The sequence below is a fragment of the Heloderma suspectum genome, chromosome 4 (genome assembly GCF_057233095.1).
Source record: "Heloderma suspectum isolate Gila_16-S chromosome 4, 16-S_ref, whole genome shotgun sequence".
NCBI classification, from domain to species: Eukaryota; Metazoa; Chordata; class Lepidosauria; order Squamata; family Helodermatidae; genus Heloderma; species Heloderma suspectum.
Window position 1 is genome coordinate 40,093,439 of NC_139461.1, and position 17,029 is coordinate 40,110,467.

At 43.1% G+C, this 17,029-nt stretch overlaps 1 protein-coding gene and 1 long non-coding RNA gene across 2 annotated transcripts in view; both read right to left on the reverse strand.

Moving 5' to 3' along the window:
• SPAG1 (sperm associated antigen 1) overlaps positions 1-17,029 on the reverse strand; it is a 53,136-nt gene that overhangs the window by 23,317 nt on the left and 12,790 nt on the right. The window contains exons 8-9 of the mRNA XM_084849015.1: positions 16,143-16,273; positions 9,777-9,883 (exon numbers count right to left, since the gene is read on the reverse strand). Coding sequence (XP_084705141.1) covers positions 9,777-9,883; positions 16,143-16,273 — 238 coding nt within the window. The remainder of the gene's footprint in view (positions 1-9,776; positions 9,884-16,142; positions 16,274-17,029) is intronic.
• On the reverse strand, positions 5,849-6,634 carry LOC146346732 (uncharacterized). Its single transcript, XR_014790026.1, has 3 exons — positions 6,545-6,634; positions 6,374-6,411; positions 5,849-5,934 (listed from the first exon to the last, which is right to left on the reverse strand). It is a non-coding gene; the product is annotated as an uncharacterized LOC146346732 (long non-coding RNA).

Here is a 17,029-nt window from a genome sequence, read left to right on the forward strand (position 1 = left end):
GGTACTCAGTTTTGTCCTCTTACAAATGGTACATACCCTCCAAGTGCTTTGATATCAGTAGCATAGCAGAAGGCGCTTTCCATGATTGTTTGATGGTTTCCTCTAACGTCAGGAGTAGAGGAATGGCCATCGGTCTGAAAGACTCCACATTTATGGGATTGGAATTGGAGTCTTGTACTGTGGAAGCTATCTGCTGAGTCTCTAGGCCCAAAGCCTGTGCCATTCTGAGAATCTAGTTGGAAAATTGTCCCAGATCTTCCAACGGGGATTTCGGCCTCTCCATAGCCCATATGTTCAGAGTCTTCCTGCGGTTCTCCTTCAAACGGGGACCAACTGCCTTACCTGGAGCTTAGGTTACTCTGCTACCCATCTCCAGTGCAGTTCCTTGCTTAGTGACTAGTATCTGTAAGAGTCATAAAGTAATAAAGGAATAAAGCCTTGGAAAGAATCCTTGTCGTCTGTGTCCTGAGTTGGCTATTGGAGGGGACTGCAAGAGGCAGCTAGGGTGCTCCTGACAGCACCATGGCTTTCCAATTCATAATGAGGTGGTTGTGGGATCAGTTGTGTTGGAGATGGGTCCTAGATCTCATCCTCTAATGTAGATGTTGTCAGGATGAGTTCCCCCTCCTGCCTAGGATTCACTGTCAGAACGGATGAAAATAATATTGGGGGAGTGGTAGGTAAGGCTGTCTGTACAGGTGATTGCATCCGACTAGCAGGTGTTGGTGGAGTGGTGGGAGACGCAACGTGGTTTCTGTTGCTCCTGAGAAGTATGTACCAAAATGAGCAGGATAGTCAGCTCTTCATCTCAAGTCAGAGTCCGACATAGCCTATATGGACTGATCCAGGTCACAAGACGCTTGAGCAAGGTCAGGAAGAGCCGAGGTTCGATCTCAAGCAGAATCATACAACCCTTTAGAAGTCTTTTTCTTCTTTTTTGAGTGTGAAGACAGTCCAGCTTGCTTAGAACCTTTTGCCTTTTTTGTTTTTTTGCCAGTGTGACAAAGATCAGCCTGGAGTGGGGGGATCTTGTGTACTCAGCAGAGTATGATGCTGAGGGAATGATGACCCCAACACTGCAGCAGGCTCCTGCATGGCAGGCAGGTTGTGTGAGGGTGAAACTGCAGGTTTGCCATATCTTTTGGCTCCTCTACCAATTCCAGTGCCCTTTTCCAAAGTGCAGCTTTTAGCCGTTCGGACCTGTTTCTTCTTGCTTACTTCAAGAAGGGTTTACAATGAGGACAAGCTTCAACGACGTTCCCCTCACCAAGGCAGAACGAGCAGAGAGAGTGCCTGTCTGAGGGTGGCAGCTTTGCCTCGTAGCAGGTGCTCTTTCGAGAGGGCCATATGCTTGTGAGGGCAATTGCGAAGCTTGCGCAACAAAAGAAATTAAAATAACAAGGAGACAGAGAGAAATACTTGATAGAAGAGAGAAAAGAAGGGGGGAAAGCTCAGCTTTTCATCAGAAAAACACTTTTTAAAACAGCGAATGAGAGAAGCTCCCTAGGAGGTGCACACAATGGCAATCAAAAGACAACTGAGGGAAAAGCGGGAACCCGCTAGGGCCATGCACAGTGGGTTAGGGGTTCCCACCAAAATTCCTCAGCTATAAAACCTTCCCGATTCGCAGCTCCACGCAGGTGCAGGGCCCATATGTGTGATGCATAGAGAACATGAAGAAGAAATCCATGTTGCATCTATATTTAGATGTGTACAAAATGTGTACATTTTGCTTGTCCCATCTCAAAAACATTGTCACAGAACTGGAGAAGGTACAGTAGGAGACCCATAAAATGCACAAAGGAATGGTAGATCTTTTCCTGTGAACAAAGGCTTAGAACAGGGATGGGGAACACGTGCCCTCCAGACGTTGTTCTACTGCAACTCCCATCATTCCTCACCATTGGCTATGCTTGCTTGGACTGGTGGGAGTCACAGTCCAACAACATCCACAGACTGCCCACCCATAGCTTAGAACTTGGGAAACTTTCCAGGTTTGGAGAGGCTACATTAACAGGTTTTCAAAGAAAACCTGTTAAATTGAAAATGGTTCAACATCTGTTATGTCTATGAGCACTTCAGTTAAGAATGGCATTGGGGGTTTAATCCCCCAGAACCCGGGGTCATCCTATGAAACTGATTGATGGAGGATTGTAAACAAGAAAAAATGGTTATAATCATCTGCTGATTTTTTGACAGAATATGAGAGATATACTCCCTGTGAATGGAGGTTATAACTTTATTATAGTTAACAACCATTGATAGACTTATCCTCCGCAAATTTATTTTATCCTTTTATTTTGTTCTGTCTTTTTGAAAAGCTTTTGATCTTTATAACATACCATACCTATGAAATCCATTAAATAATTATGCAAGACACAAAGTGCTTCTGTGAGAAACCGCTACTCTTGATGTAGCACAACAGTGCTACCTGAAGAATCTGGTAAGCTGGCAGCAGGCCTAGATGCCTGAATAGACTTCTCTCCAATATGCATCCAAAAGCTTAAGGCTTTTTTTAAAATAATGGGCTAAATGGTTCAAAGTGGCTGGCTCTTTTGAGATGTAATTTTAGAGTCATTACAAAGGTAGGTCCTGCCATGAAGTGATTTTCTGATTTGCTGGCTACACCACTAACATTAGAAATGGGAGGTATCACATTATTTAACAAAACAACAGTCGGTCTCCGCTAAGGGGACTCAGATTCCTATAAAAGTAAAAGCTTGCCCAGTTTTTGTGAGCCTTCCATATAACATGTAACTGGAGGCCAAGATGCTCTCTCTCAGACATCCTCTCTGCAATGAACTCTGCATATGCTCTGGAACCCAAGTAGGTGACATGTAAGTAGATAAATTAGTTTGATGTTATTGATATTATTTGGAATTCTGTGTGTGCGCAATTGTTGCCTTCTCTTGTTTTTCTCTTTCCTCACAAATAAACACTTTTTTATATTTGATTCTTCCCCATGCGAAGGACCATTTATGTTCTTAGGCTTTGGACAAGAAAATCCGAAGTGTCTTTCTTTTTCTTATTTCCTAGTTCAGAACTGAAAGGACGGGTACTTGGCAATAGGGTTCTGAATTTCTCCAAGCACCTGGACAGACTAGCGTGCGTCAGGAGGTTAAGCCTGCCTAGTGACAGCCTATCAGTAATTATTTTGAGGGGGAACCTTAGGAACACTCATCCCCCCTCAGAATGAAGCGTAACAGCTTCATTCTGTTTGTCCTGAACTCACTGCAATGTATTTCTGTATTTCCAGAAAGAGACCTTCTATTCACTTCTGTCTCTTCCAAAGCTTATGTAAAGCCAAAGATCATTTATTTGCACGAGGCATAGTTCTAACCTAATTAATCTGCATGAGCTGCCTTTAAGAAATAAAGCTTAATACTGAAACAAATCAGACAAGATTTAACATCATTATTATATTCTGGTTTTATTGTTATACTGTGGTTTTAACATTTTATATATTTTATATTGTTTTATTGTGTGCTCTTTGGTTTTAATTTTTGTGAACCGCCCAGACAGCTTCGGGTATTGGGCAGTATAGAAATGAAATGAAATGAATAAATAAATAAATAAAATCATCCACTCATTAAAAAAAATGTAAGTGTCCAGTCTGCGGAAGAGTTATGTGCAACTCAAATACTTGCATGCATGCCTTCACTGTGAATATGTGTTGCTCCCACCAAAAGTATTGTTTTTATTATCCCTGTGAATTTTGTGCTAATAAATGAACATGGCTGTTTTTGTGATGTATAGTCTATCATATATTTGTCCTCAGACAAAATGTATTGATAATATATATAATCCAAACTACAAATCAATGAATCAATTACATTTTCTACATGTATATAATTCCCATGTAGAAAATTCCACGTCCAATGCAGGAACACAACCGCCTGAGACAATCACACTTATCTGTTTCAGGGAACATACATGGGGCAGAAAGCCACAACTTGGGGCAGGTCTTTATGGTATGTACATATGTATGCATTTGGTACTTTTGAGCCTGTATATACACATAATTTCCTATGTGGAAGATTTTAAAAATAATATAATTAATGTAACATAATAAATCACATTGAAAGCAACGGCACAGGTTAGTCATGAAACTTAACTCCCATTCATTTCAGTGGGACTTAAGTGCAACTAAATGACAAGAGCAATGCTGCGTACTGAGTAGGGAGGGAGATATGCCATGGAGCCACCACCATATCCAATGTCATGGTGGATCACAATAGCCAGGGTGGGAGGTGGGGTGACAGCTTTTTCACCTTTCCTCTTCTGGTGGTTTGTCTTTTACCTTATTTTATATCCCATTGAAGCTCAATGCCACTGTAGGTTTGATGTCTGTTTCCGGGGTGCGCTGGGGGCTTTGGATACAAAAGATCCACAGCTGTCCCTGACATGCCTCCACAACACCCCATTTTTGGTTCTACTTCAAGTGGAGACGCCACCAGCAGTAGATCTACACTCATGAAGCTTTCTCTAAGTATACCAGAGGCCTCCACAGTGGATGTGCATCCCTGCAGGCTGAGCTGCTCTTTGCCAGCAGAGCAGTGCTTCTGCCCCATCCTAAGCACCTTCAGCCAGCCTTTGGTGGGGATTAAGACTGTTCTTAATCTGGCTCCAACCCACAATATACATATAATATACATTCATCATGTATGGATCAGTCACAAGTCACAATACTCCCACCAAAGACAATTGTACTAAACCACTTTAAATCCAAGGACAGCCTTGTAGCTCATTTGTGATTTGACTCAGCGGTGGCTGGTGCTCACTGTGGCCTGGGGGGCTGAGGAAGGGCCACTGGCAGAGGTCATTTATGATTTCAGCTCAGTGGTGGGTGGTGCCCCCTGTGATTTCGGGGGGGGGGGGCAGAAGATGGGCCACAGGTAGAGGCAGAGCCAAGGGATCACCAGAGGCAGAGCTGTCTTTTGAATCCCTAGAAGCCAACAACACACAGGGGACTGAGGCACATGAACTTTAAGATCATGAGTGCAAAGCAGGGGGCAATTCATACACAAAAGCACCCGCATACCCACAAAAGAATTTGTAAACAATACCAAATATTTTTCCTCCACCTCCAGACCCACACGAGTTTTAAAAATACACCAAATATCTCCCCTCACCTCAGACCCACACATGAATTTTAAAAACACAAACACATGAGCCAGCCAGAGAGGCTTTTAACTCCCTGCCCCGCAACCCAACAAGTGAGAAATCATGCTTTTCATTAAAACCATTCTGAGAATTACAAGAAAAATATATGCAGCAGGCAACAACAGGGAACCTCTTAAGAATGTAGAATTGTGCTGTGGCCCTCCTGGCTCCTCACGGATGAAAGCAAACAGGGCCTTATTTAGTGTACACACACACACACACACACACACACACACACAACACACAGGCACACACTCTGCTAAGCTAAGTTGCCAACACACCTAGTGGATGGACAAGATTGTGCTGGTAGGTCAAGACTCTCTCCTCCCTCCTCCTCTTACAAGGAACAAACAAATGGTATATAAAAATAATAAAGATTACTGCAAACAATTTATTTGCAATGAATGACCAGTCAGAGCTGCTGCTACACACATGGCTGCACCAGGTCTAGGCTGGTTCTCTGTGAATGATGAGTCTCTCCCGAGTCCTGGCCACACGACGCTTGCTATCCTTCAAGGACGCCTATAATGGCCTGAGGAATGATGAGGGTGGCTCAGTCTTCCTCATTAGCTCTGGCTTGCAGGAACCAATGAGCCTTCATGATGGCCACATCACAACAGCAGCTTTGAGGGGATTGCTTTCCCCACTTGCTGTCCCCAAAAGGCTTTGCCAATGCCTTTTCCACAGAGGTGATGTTCTGTATATGTGTGATTATTGCGCATGCGTGATTGGCCTAGACAGGCTGCTGCTGGGGTTGGAAGAGCTGGCACGCTGCAAAATAGAGAGAGAGAGCTCAGACAGACAGTGTATGTCATTACAACATCACTTTGCTGTGGAGGGGAAGTTGCCCAACCCCCCCCCCACACACACACACAAAAGAAAACGATTACTGTTTGAGCTAGTAGTTCTTTCAAAAGAAGACAGCAAAGAGTCTTGTAGTATGTTAGAGATTTACTAATGAATTTGTTGTGACATTCATTTTTGTAGGCAATTAATGCAATCTACCTGCTTTTAAGTAGGACAGTTTAGAATTTCAGGATGAAATCTACAACCTACTAAATATGAATACAAAAATGGCAGAGGGGAAGGCAACCACAACTTCACTATCCCTGGAAACACTGCCAAAACCCATCAATCAAGGACTATGTTGGCTACAATGCCCACATGCCACCCATACGCTAACGGAGCTAATGAACTCATAGTTGCTTACCTGTAACTGTAGTTCAAGTGGTCATCTGGGCTCTACACCTGCAAAGAAAACAAACACACAAAAACAGACAGAAATACAAGAAGACAGAATGAAATACTAAGAGAAAAAACAAAAATACACCTCAGCACGTTCTAATCACTGTTAGAGTAATACGACAGTGGAACCAATTACCTAGGGTGGTGGTGGGCTCTCCCACACCGGAGGCATTCAAGATGAGGTTGGACAGCCATCTGTCAGGGATGCTTTGACTTGGACACCTGCACTGAGCAAGGGGTTGGATTCGATGGTCATATAGGCCCCTTCCAACCCTACTATTCTGTGATTCTAATTTTCCCTCAGCAAGAAGTAAACAAGAGAGAAGATTCCCTATAAGGCTGCCACAGTGGTGGTTGAAAGAAAACTGAAGGAATAGGTAGGAACCCAAATGGGACATGCACCCTGGTATGGTGGGGGAGGGTTCCTGCCAAATATTCCTCAGCTGTAGAAGGCTCCCACATGTGTGATACACAGTGACCATGAAGATCTGTCTGTCTATCTTCCTTCCAGCCCTACTATTATATGATTCTATGATTCCTTCCTTTATCTAAAACAGTTATAAACTGTGATTTCATCTCAAAAAGGATTTCAAGGCAGTAGACATAAAACAAGCTAAAAACAATACAGTACAAACAACCTAAACAATAAAAAAAATCGAGAGGCATACAATTATTTTAACCAGCTAAACAAATACAAACGTAAACCTAATACACACACACACACACACACACAATTAAAGTTTGGTTTTAAAAGCCCGTGAAAATTAAAACGTTTTCACCTGGCACCAAAAAGAGTATATTGTATATCTACAATGCAAAAACACATTAGAGCACACCCATGTGCAAAATAACATGCAAAATAACACCAGATCACCCTCACTCTATGGAAGCTGAGTGAGCAGAAAGAGAAAGGGACACTAAACTATCCAGTCCCCTGCCCACCCACAGGGAACGGGATCCTTAATTATCATGGCCTAGCAATAGAGACACATGTGACAAAGTCAAAGCCTTTATCAAACAGCATCCAGGATGGAATGGACCATGAAAGATACATATGCGGGGTTGCCAAGCAGTCATCCAAGCAAGGCTCCTGTGCCTTGGACAGTGGGTTGACAGACAGGAGGATAGGAGGTGCAGTATCCTGCATGGAACCAGCTCCATAGTGGGAATACTCTCACCTGCTGAATCACTGTCTGTCATGAAGTGTGGAAGAGTAGAGGAGCCAGGCTGCAGCAAGTAGGTTGTCAATCCCATGGATGAACAGTCTGGAGAATCCTGGTCACAGCTGCTAGTCCTGGGGTGGGCCTTCCTCCTGGTCTGAACAGGACAGGGTGTAGGATGGGCTTTGTACCTGTGGGACAGCAGCATGTGGAGGGCAAAGGCAACACAGACAGAAGGCAATTAATAATAATCAGCAGCTGGAGTATGTAATCATGCCCTGGATGCATAGTAAGCATTTGTGAGCGACTGAGAGAGAAGAGGGTGAGGTATCACCTAAGTCTTCTTCCAGTGGTCATAGCTTGGTCTCCCCCCACCCCATGGGGGCAGGAGAGACTGAAGGGACTGTGAATGTACATACCTCTTCTGCCTCGGAATTGCACTGGAAGGAGGGGTGGCGCAATTTGCTCTGTTCCCATTATCCAGGCTATGATCCTGCAAGGCAAAAGTGATGCTGAGTGTTTGGTCAGCAGTTATAATGATTAGAGAATTTACCAGTATGTGGGGATAAATGCCCCCTCTGTGTGGGAGACACTGCTCCCCACTGTTGGGGGAAAGTTCAGACAATACACATATAGCAAAGGAAGGAGATATGGGAGACACTTGCAGCACTTATATTTTGTTCTCTTGCTTACCTGTGCAGGGAGTTCTGTCCTGGCATCCCTGGTTGTTTAAATGGGAGTGGAATTTGGGTTGTTTCTGCAGTCCAAAGTTGAGGTACCTGCTAGGGTCCTAGGAATAGAAATATTAGCCACATGCTCAACTTCCTAGGGGTGTTCTGTAGACAGGTTGTTTTGTGCAAGGTGCTCCCTTTGTGTGCAAAGTCACCTTTTTCCATAGTTTCCCATCACTGAAGCTCCCCCTTGTGAGCTTTAAGCGTACCCGACATGAGGCCAGAGAGATATTGTCCCATGGTGCAAGATCTATCATCTGAGCAATGGTCCCTTGCATGGGTTTATATACTGGTGATGTCTGGGTGTTGAGTTATACCATATCCTATACTGCTTCATGGTGATGTGGGCGTGGGCCTTGTTGACACAAAGACAACTTAAAAAAAACCATTTTCCCCCTCTGGATGAAGTTAACAGGAGGGCTGATATAAAGTTGCACTGTTGAGAGCATAGTGGTGGCTGTGGTCGGGGAAGTACAGGATACAGCATATATGTGCACCCCCATTCTGCCTACAACTCCACCCCAGTTTGGCTATTTCCCTGCCATATCTTCTCTGGTATATTTGGGCATATCTATCATGTCAGCAATATGCCCCAAATTCCACCAGCATAGCACGGCTCTTGCCAAATCCTATATAGCCCCTCAGCTGGTGGAACTCAAGTATACGATTCTGCCCTACTGTCATAACTGTGTCCCAAGTCTTAATAATAAATGTGTCTAATACAAGCAGGGCAAAATGTTATAACCATTGATAGTTTAGGCAACATCCATGAAATGAACTACTAATACTTACTGTAGTCAGAAAGGCTTTTACAGCCCTTCGTTTTCAAACTATGCCAACAGCTTATTTGGATGGGAGGTACAATTGCATCCCTTTGGCTCAGAGTTCCTGCATTTGTAGCTCTGGGGAAGTTGAGGACATAGTACATTATCTTCTTCATTGCCCCTTGTATGAAGAAGCTAGGACCCACTTTTGGGGGGACCTTCTGAAAATTAGAGCTGGCAGGTCTCCTGTGGAATTATTTGTGATCTACTGGCAGACTATAGCAAATTTGTTACAATGAGGGTCACATCCTTTGCAGTAGCAGCTCCAAAAATCCACTGTAACTTTTTAATGACATCTGCTGTGAATTGCCAAGAAGATAACTTACTATAACATAAAGTTGCATGAGCTTGTCCAGCTTGTTTGTTTGGTATATTTCTGTTACATGATAATGTTTTTTATTCTTAGTGCCAGTTTTTAATGAACATATTTGTTTTAATGTTTGTATGGTTATTCTGCTTTATTGTGGCCTGGCCTTTGCATTTTTTTTGTATAGCCCCCCCAGACTCTGTTTTTAGATATTCATTATTTGATGTTTTCACTTTGGGTTTATGTTATTATGTTATATACAGCCGTATTGTAAAGATCTTGTAAAGGTATTGTATTTGTAAAGGTCTTTGTGCTACGGACAAACAATAAACAATACAATACTTACTTTAGCTATGGCATTTTCTGGCTCAATATGTAACACTGCCTTCAAATCTTCTGCAGCTGCTTTGAAGTTCTGTAGATTGTTGTATACAGTGGCACGGCGCATAAGAGCTGCAGATTAAAGGATATGTTAATTTTACTGTACTTTCTAAGTTACTGAATAAATCTTTCAGTGCAGTTGGTATTTATTTATTTTATTATATTTTTAATCCACCCAATAACCAACATTCTCTGTACAAAGGAACTGTAATTCTGCATTAATTACATAAAATCCAATGTCTACTGCAAAATATCTATGTAATAAGCTTTTAAAAGAGTTAGGGAGCAGTCCTACTTGGAGGCGACCGCTTATCCAATGCAGGGCAGGAGGAGCACGGAGGGGATCTTCTCCTCCGCGCTCCAGCAGCCCTGCATTCACAGCTAGACAGCCAATTTTGGCTGTCTAGAAGCGGGATGTTTGAACGGGGGGCGGGGGAGGCCAGACAACACACAGGAAGCATCATATCAGTACTTCTGCACTCCCTGCCCCCAGGAACCCCCCATTTGCCCCACTCCATGCTGTTCTTCTGAGCACGGAGCCCAGGGATGATCTGCGCCGCCTATAAGGAGGCGGAGAAGGGGAGTGGTTTTCTGGGAACCGACCTTGGAGCCCGTGCTCCGAGGTCGGTTCCTCAAAGGCAAACAATCCTATGGCCATCTAGCCACTGTCTAGCGGCCATAGGATTGAGCCCTTAGTCTCATTTGATATGATACAGAACATCTGCCCACTATTCAAATCATATTACATTGATCTTGTTCTATCTGCACTGGCTTCTATTTGTTTCCAGGCCAAATTCTAGTTATTATATAAAATTCTAAATGGCTGGGGCCCAGGATATCTGAAGGAGCACTTACTCCCACATGAATCTGCCTGTGAGTTGCAGTTGTCATCAAAAGCCCTGTGTTCCACCGTTAAGGGAGGCATATAGCAGTGACATAGGACAGGGCTTTTTCAGTGGCTGCAGCTTAGTTGTGGAACTCTCTCTCAAGGGAAATTCAACACAGCCCATCTTTGATAATGGTTTTTAGGTGGACATCTAAGACATTTTTATTCCATCTAGTTTTTAATACTTTTAAAATGGTCGTTAATCCTTCTCTTTTGATGCTGTCGTTTCAGCGTTTTTTAAAATATTGCTCTCAGTTTTTATTGTATATTTAGCATTGTAAACTGCCTTCGGGGCCCTTTTGAAGGCTGAGGGAGAGCTATATAATTTTATTGAATGGGTAAATACTAAGGATGAAAACATTACATTTGATATCCATCATAATACCTTAGAAATCCATTTATAGACCTAAAAGTAAGAAAGGGGGGTGAACCTCTATCTACTCTAGATCACTAAGATGTAACCTTCCATATGGGCAGTTTCTGAGACTCAAACGTAACCCATAGTCACCCACAGTTTTAATAAGGCATCACAAACAGTACAATCTGACCTTTTGAGGCAGTGGATTAAGACACCATCTAGTTAAACTGCAGTGTGACATTTAATTACATCACAAATAGTTTACAGTACATAATAAAAGCATTGGCACATAATTCAACACATACCAGGTTGCCAGGATAAGCCCATTATTTCTTTCAAAAGACCCAGGAATATAAGGAATATACTAGTGACAAGTGAATTCAAGGCAGATATTTCTTAACATTTTACTGGGTACATCTATGCCCAGCAGACATCATCCATGTTGGTACTGTATCTGTTGCAGATACCCTTCTAAAATGACTGTAGATCCTTTCAACCACAAAAAGTATGTTTTACAGCATTTCACCACTTGTAGTAGCAGTTCTGTTATTTATGCTACCCAGTGCAAAAGCCAAAAGACCTACGTGGGTAAAACAACAAGGCCCCTGAAGAAACGGATAAGAGAACTCCTGTGTAATATTAAGAACAAAAAAACAGGGCCCCTTTAGTTGGTCATTTCACCAAATCTAAACATCTTGCAACAGACTTTAGATTTTAGGCACCAGAGAAGTTAAATACAAAAGATAAGATCCTGCTGAGAAAGGAAATGGAATGGGTCCTAAGATTAAACACTTTATCCCCTCAGGGAATTAATAAGGAATTGGAGTTTCTTCCATTTCTCTAACAACTATGTAGTATTCCCTTTCCTCTCTAACACAGTCCTGTCTAGATATGAGAGTCTTCGAGCTAATCGATGTAACTCAGGAACACCTGAATAAACTTCTCTAACAGACAGAAAAAGAACTACAGCCTTCTGAACACATTTCCAAATTGCCATTGAATTTTAGTAGGAGATATTATGTATGGCCGCATTCGGATGTCACAATAACCCATGGTGGGTTAATAAGCTATGCACAGTAGCTTATTTTTAAAACAGACCACGATCCCCCACCACACGAATGGGCTAATAAGCTACTATGAGTAGCTTATTAAACTACTCTGTGTTGTTTGACTCATCCCTCGCCCCCTCTCAGTCCTTCTGGTGGTATCTCATCTTCTCTTGCTTTGGAAATATATCCCGCCCACCCTCGCACTGCAGCTACATCACTTGCCTTTCTCCAACTTGCCGGGGTTGTGCAAGGATCGTTTTCTTCTACCTCCCATCTTGGCCAGAGCAGTGTCGCTCTTGAGGCACTCAACCTGGTGCCATTCCTCAGTGGCTCCCCCTGCCATCTCACAGTGCTTTCAATGGGCCTCGTGTGCATATCTACTAGGGAAGTCTGTATATAAAGTTTGGTCCCACTGCTGCAAACCCCCATGGAGTTATAGCTGCCCCCCCATGTCTATGAATGGGGAAAATGTGCAGTTCCGCTTTAGCAGTCAAGTAGTATAATGCTTTAGCATGATAGGGGAACAGAAGCGGCTATGCCACCAATTTCTATGGGGAATAAATGTGCAATTCTGCTTTAGCATTAAAGCACTATAGCACCTCAGAAAATTTGGGAACACTTACAAGCATCTATCAGCCCCTAACAGGCAGTAGCAATCCCCCATTTTCCAGCAAGCCGAACTGGGTGTATGGCAATAAATTGTATTCTGTAACTGTCATCTGTTGCTTCCTTGGGGAAGTTGGGGAGGAGTACAGAAGAAGTGAGTAAGAAGTGGGAAAGGAGGGAGAGATGGGAGGTGCTAAGTGGGGGGAACGAGGGGTGGTGGGCACCAAGCACAAGGGCTTAGACACTCGACTAAGGAAATGGTGCTGTGGCAGTAAAAACTTTCATTTCCAGGACATGGCACAGCCAAGCGGTGGTGTGGTGTGTGTGGGGGGGTGCACGCATGTGTGCACGTGTGTGTGAAGGATGCGCAAGCGAGGAGCTTTGAATACTGGCTTGGGGAATGGACAGCCACAGCACAACTAGCTTCTACTAGAAGTGCGCGAGGGGGGGGTTAATGAAAGGAAAATAATGCTGAGAGTGGAGGAGAAGCAACAAAGAAGGTAGATGTGGGTTTGAAGAAGGAGGCTTGACAAAGGCTTGGGGAAACTGTGCTGGGGAGGAGGAGGCAGCATTGGCGGGAGGTGGGAGCGGAAAGACTACAGATGCTGTGCATGAAGAGCGAGCTAAAGTGCCTTCTCCCCCACAAAGGGGGTGGCGGCTATAACTCCATGGGGGTTTGCAGGATCAGGACCAAAGTTGACATGCAGCCTCTCCTAGTCAGGAGGCACCCAAGGCACCAGGAGAACCTGTGCAATTATCCCAGATAAGGGAAAATCCCAGGTGCAACAAAAAGGAAGTGGCACAAATAAACCCTTGGAAGTTGGCAGGCTTGGGACTGCACCCAATGAACTCACAAACCCCTCAATTGCACATTTCCCCCACAATTGCCATTGCTGGGATAGACACCTTTAAGTGTTCCAAATCTCACCGAGGCGCTATAGTGCTTTAACGCTAAAGCGGAATTGTGCATTTTCCCCCACTTTGCATTGATGGCAAAGACACTTCTGGTTTCGATGTCGCTAAACACAATTATTCATACCCCACACAAACACTGCTGGCATGATGCTTCTGTTCCAAATTGTGCATTTCCCCCCGCCCATATGGACACTGCTGGCCTAGTTGCTTTAAAGCCTAGGATGAGCAGTGCAGCAGTGATCTGAACCGCTCTAGCCACACATCTCTGTAGGCAACCAAGTTAACCCACACCGAGCGCCAGACAACACAATAACCACGAGGGGTTAAATAATCCCTACTGCAGACCACGGGTCATCAGAGTGGGTTATTCTGACCAAACAAGCCATCATGGGTTAAAAAATTCCCAAGAGATGACACGATGACCCATGATGGGTTAAATAAGCCATTGTGGCTTATTTAACCCATTGTGAGTTATTGTGTCATCCGGACCCAGTCAATTACAGGAATTTCTGCCAACATTTTTTAATATGTAAGTATGCATAGGCCTATCTGCAGCGTGCAATGATTTAAATGTTTTGTTCTTTAATGATGAAATTCTATGCTATTTTAGTAATGTGTTGTCTTGTATTATTTTACAGCCCCCTGCAGAAGACCTTAAAATAAAAATAAGCTGAAACGCTGTGGGCTTTTTTTTTACAATAAAGTCTCTTTCAGCATCTTGAGAGGTTTCTCTTCCATTTGTGGGTCTATTTTGGATGCTCTTCCACTTTTCCACCTCTTGAAAGGCAGTATAGAAATATTATATACACACACACACACACACACACATTTTTGTGCCATAATTATTCTGCTAAATTTCCCACTCTCCCATTCAGGTATATCTGGTTATCTATGTGTAACACACTAAATATATATGATCACAATTGCAAAGAATTATATAATGTAAAAAGGCAAACTGTCACATTTATTTATTACATTTGTATGGCGTCCTTCCCCTGATGAGCACTAGGCGGCTTACAAGACTCCCACATTTTATCCACACAACAAGCCTGTGAGGTGGGCTGGCCTTGAACCTGGGCATCCCTAGTCCTAGTTCTACACTCTAAACAGCACACTTCACAAGACTCCATATGACATATGTATTTATATGTTTGAGAATTGCATGAATTCTCAATCAATCTGAAATGCACTCTCTGTACACAATCAATTGTTATGGGAACAAAGTGCAAAAGAACAGCAGAGTTGCTGTGAGTAGGAGAGATCAACCTTCTCTTAAAGACACAAATATAATTTATTCTCCCTTTTTCTTTCCTTGGTCTGGAATGTTAAAAAATGGCACTCCCAAGACATGTGGGAACTTCGTTTTTTTCACTGCATGCAAGGAGTGCCAGGACTTCAAGAAGCAGTTTTAGATGAATTAAGCTGAATTTCCTCCTGCTGATGAACAGAGGGGAATCCTTGTTGCTTGCAGTGATTTTTCCCCACTATTTCCTGGCTGGTCCTGTCTCAGACTCTACATCAAGCGAAGGGGAGTGAGATTTTGCAGCGAATGTAGGGAAACAGTGGGAAGATATCCAGGTTTCTGTGACAGGTTTTCCCCCAAACCACAGAAATATGTGAAGAAGCCCTTGGCAAGAGTACTACTATATTTTATATTATGTTTTACTAGGTTATTGTATTTCATGGTTTTAAGCTTTGTCTTAGGAACATATGAAGAGCCATGCTGGATCAGACCAAGGGTCCATCTAGTCCAGCATTCTGCTCACACAGAGGCCAATCAGCTGCCCACGGGAAACCCACAACTATGACATGAGTGCAACAGCACCGTCCTGCCCATGTTCCCCAGCAACTAGAGTACATAGGCATACTGCCTCTGATACTGGAGGTAGCATATAGCCATGAATACTAGTAGCCATTGATAGTCTTATCCTCCAGGAATTTGTCCGATCCCCTTTTAAAGCCATCCAAATTGGTGGCCATCACTGCCCCTTGTGGAAGTGAATTCCATAGTTTTAACTATGAGCTGTATGAAGAAGTATCACCTTTTATCTGTCCTGAATCCCCCACCAATCAGCTTCATGGGATGACCCCAGGTTCTAGTATTATGAGAGAGGAAGAAAAATATCTCCCTATCCTCTTTCTCCACACCATGCATGATTTTGTTTACCTCTATCATGTCCCCCCTTTTAAACTGCCTAGAGAGCTTCAGCTAAGGGGGACTATAGAAATGTAATAAATAGATAAATAATGCTAACCAGCTTCTTGTGAACAGTTCTTTTCCCGTTATAGTAGAAGCAGAAAAATAAAATTTGAGACTGCTTGCTCCACCATACCATTTAACCTTTTGTGTACTGGAGATATTGGTGTTAAATGAGTATTACTGAAGCTTAAAGGAGGGTGGGTTGCTAAAACAGGCTGCAATCAACAAATTATTTATACTGAAGTGCTTTATCAGTTATGCTAGGTTTGTTCCATTGATTTTAAATGGTTTGCAGAAATATTTTTCTTTCATTTTACCTTTTATGTTTCCAAGGTCCATGTTTAATACTGTCTCACAATCCTGAAGAGCAACATGCCAATTCTGAAGTTTTATTTCTGCTTGAGCTTTGTTATTGTATGCAACCACAGTGGGGAATGCAGAAATGCTCCTACAAAAGTGTACAGTCATTAGGCAGACCGAAATTAATCATACAGACATTTCGATAAAGAGGGTGGGGGGCCCTTAAAGGCTAACGCGTTTTATTGTTGCATAAGCTTTCATGGGCAAGAGCCTATTTTGTCAGATGTATGAAGCATCATCCTCAGATGGCAGATATAGATATGTATGACTACACACAGAAGAACTGGGCAGGAAGTGGAGGAACGCGCTTACAAAGTAAAGCAAGACGGCCTCAAAATGCAAAAAATAGGCATAGGTGTATCGTTTTACTATACAGAACACAAATGAAAACAAGATCCAGTGAAAAGAATACATTACACAACCAGAGGTGGGTGTGCAATTAATTAGCAAAGCAAGATGAAAAGTGCACATAAAAAACTAAAGGGGTCCAATTCTTTTCTGAACTAGCCATTCCCAGTCTCTACCGAGCCCATCTAACTCAGTACAGAAACTGAAAACTGAATTTAGTCAAATGTGAAGTTTTGCTACAATACAAAGATCATTTAGGAGCCAACTATGTAGTAAAGCACATAAGAAAGGCTCAGCAGTCCACAGTTCCACTTGCCAGTTGCCACCCTTGCCATGAAGAGAGTTTCATTGTCCTCTGGTGAGTATGACAAGAGGACTCCAACTTAGAGTTGGAGATGGGGGAGGGATCATCCCCCACAGTTCTGGTGAGCTTCAAAGTACACAATATCCCTACAGGGAAGATCCCCACTCCCATTGCCAAGCTGGAGGGAAAGAC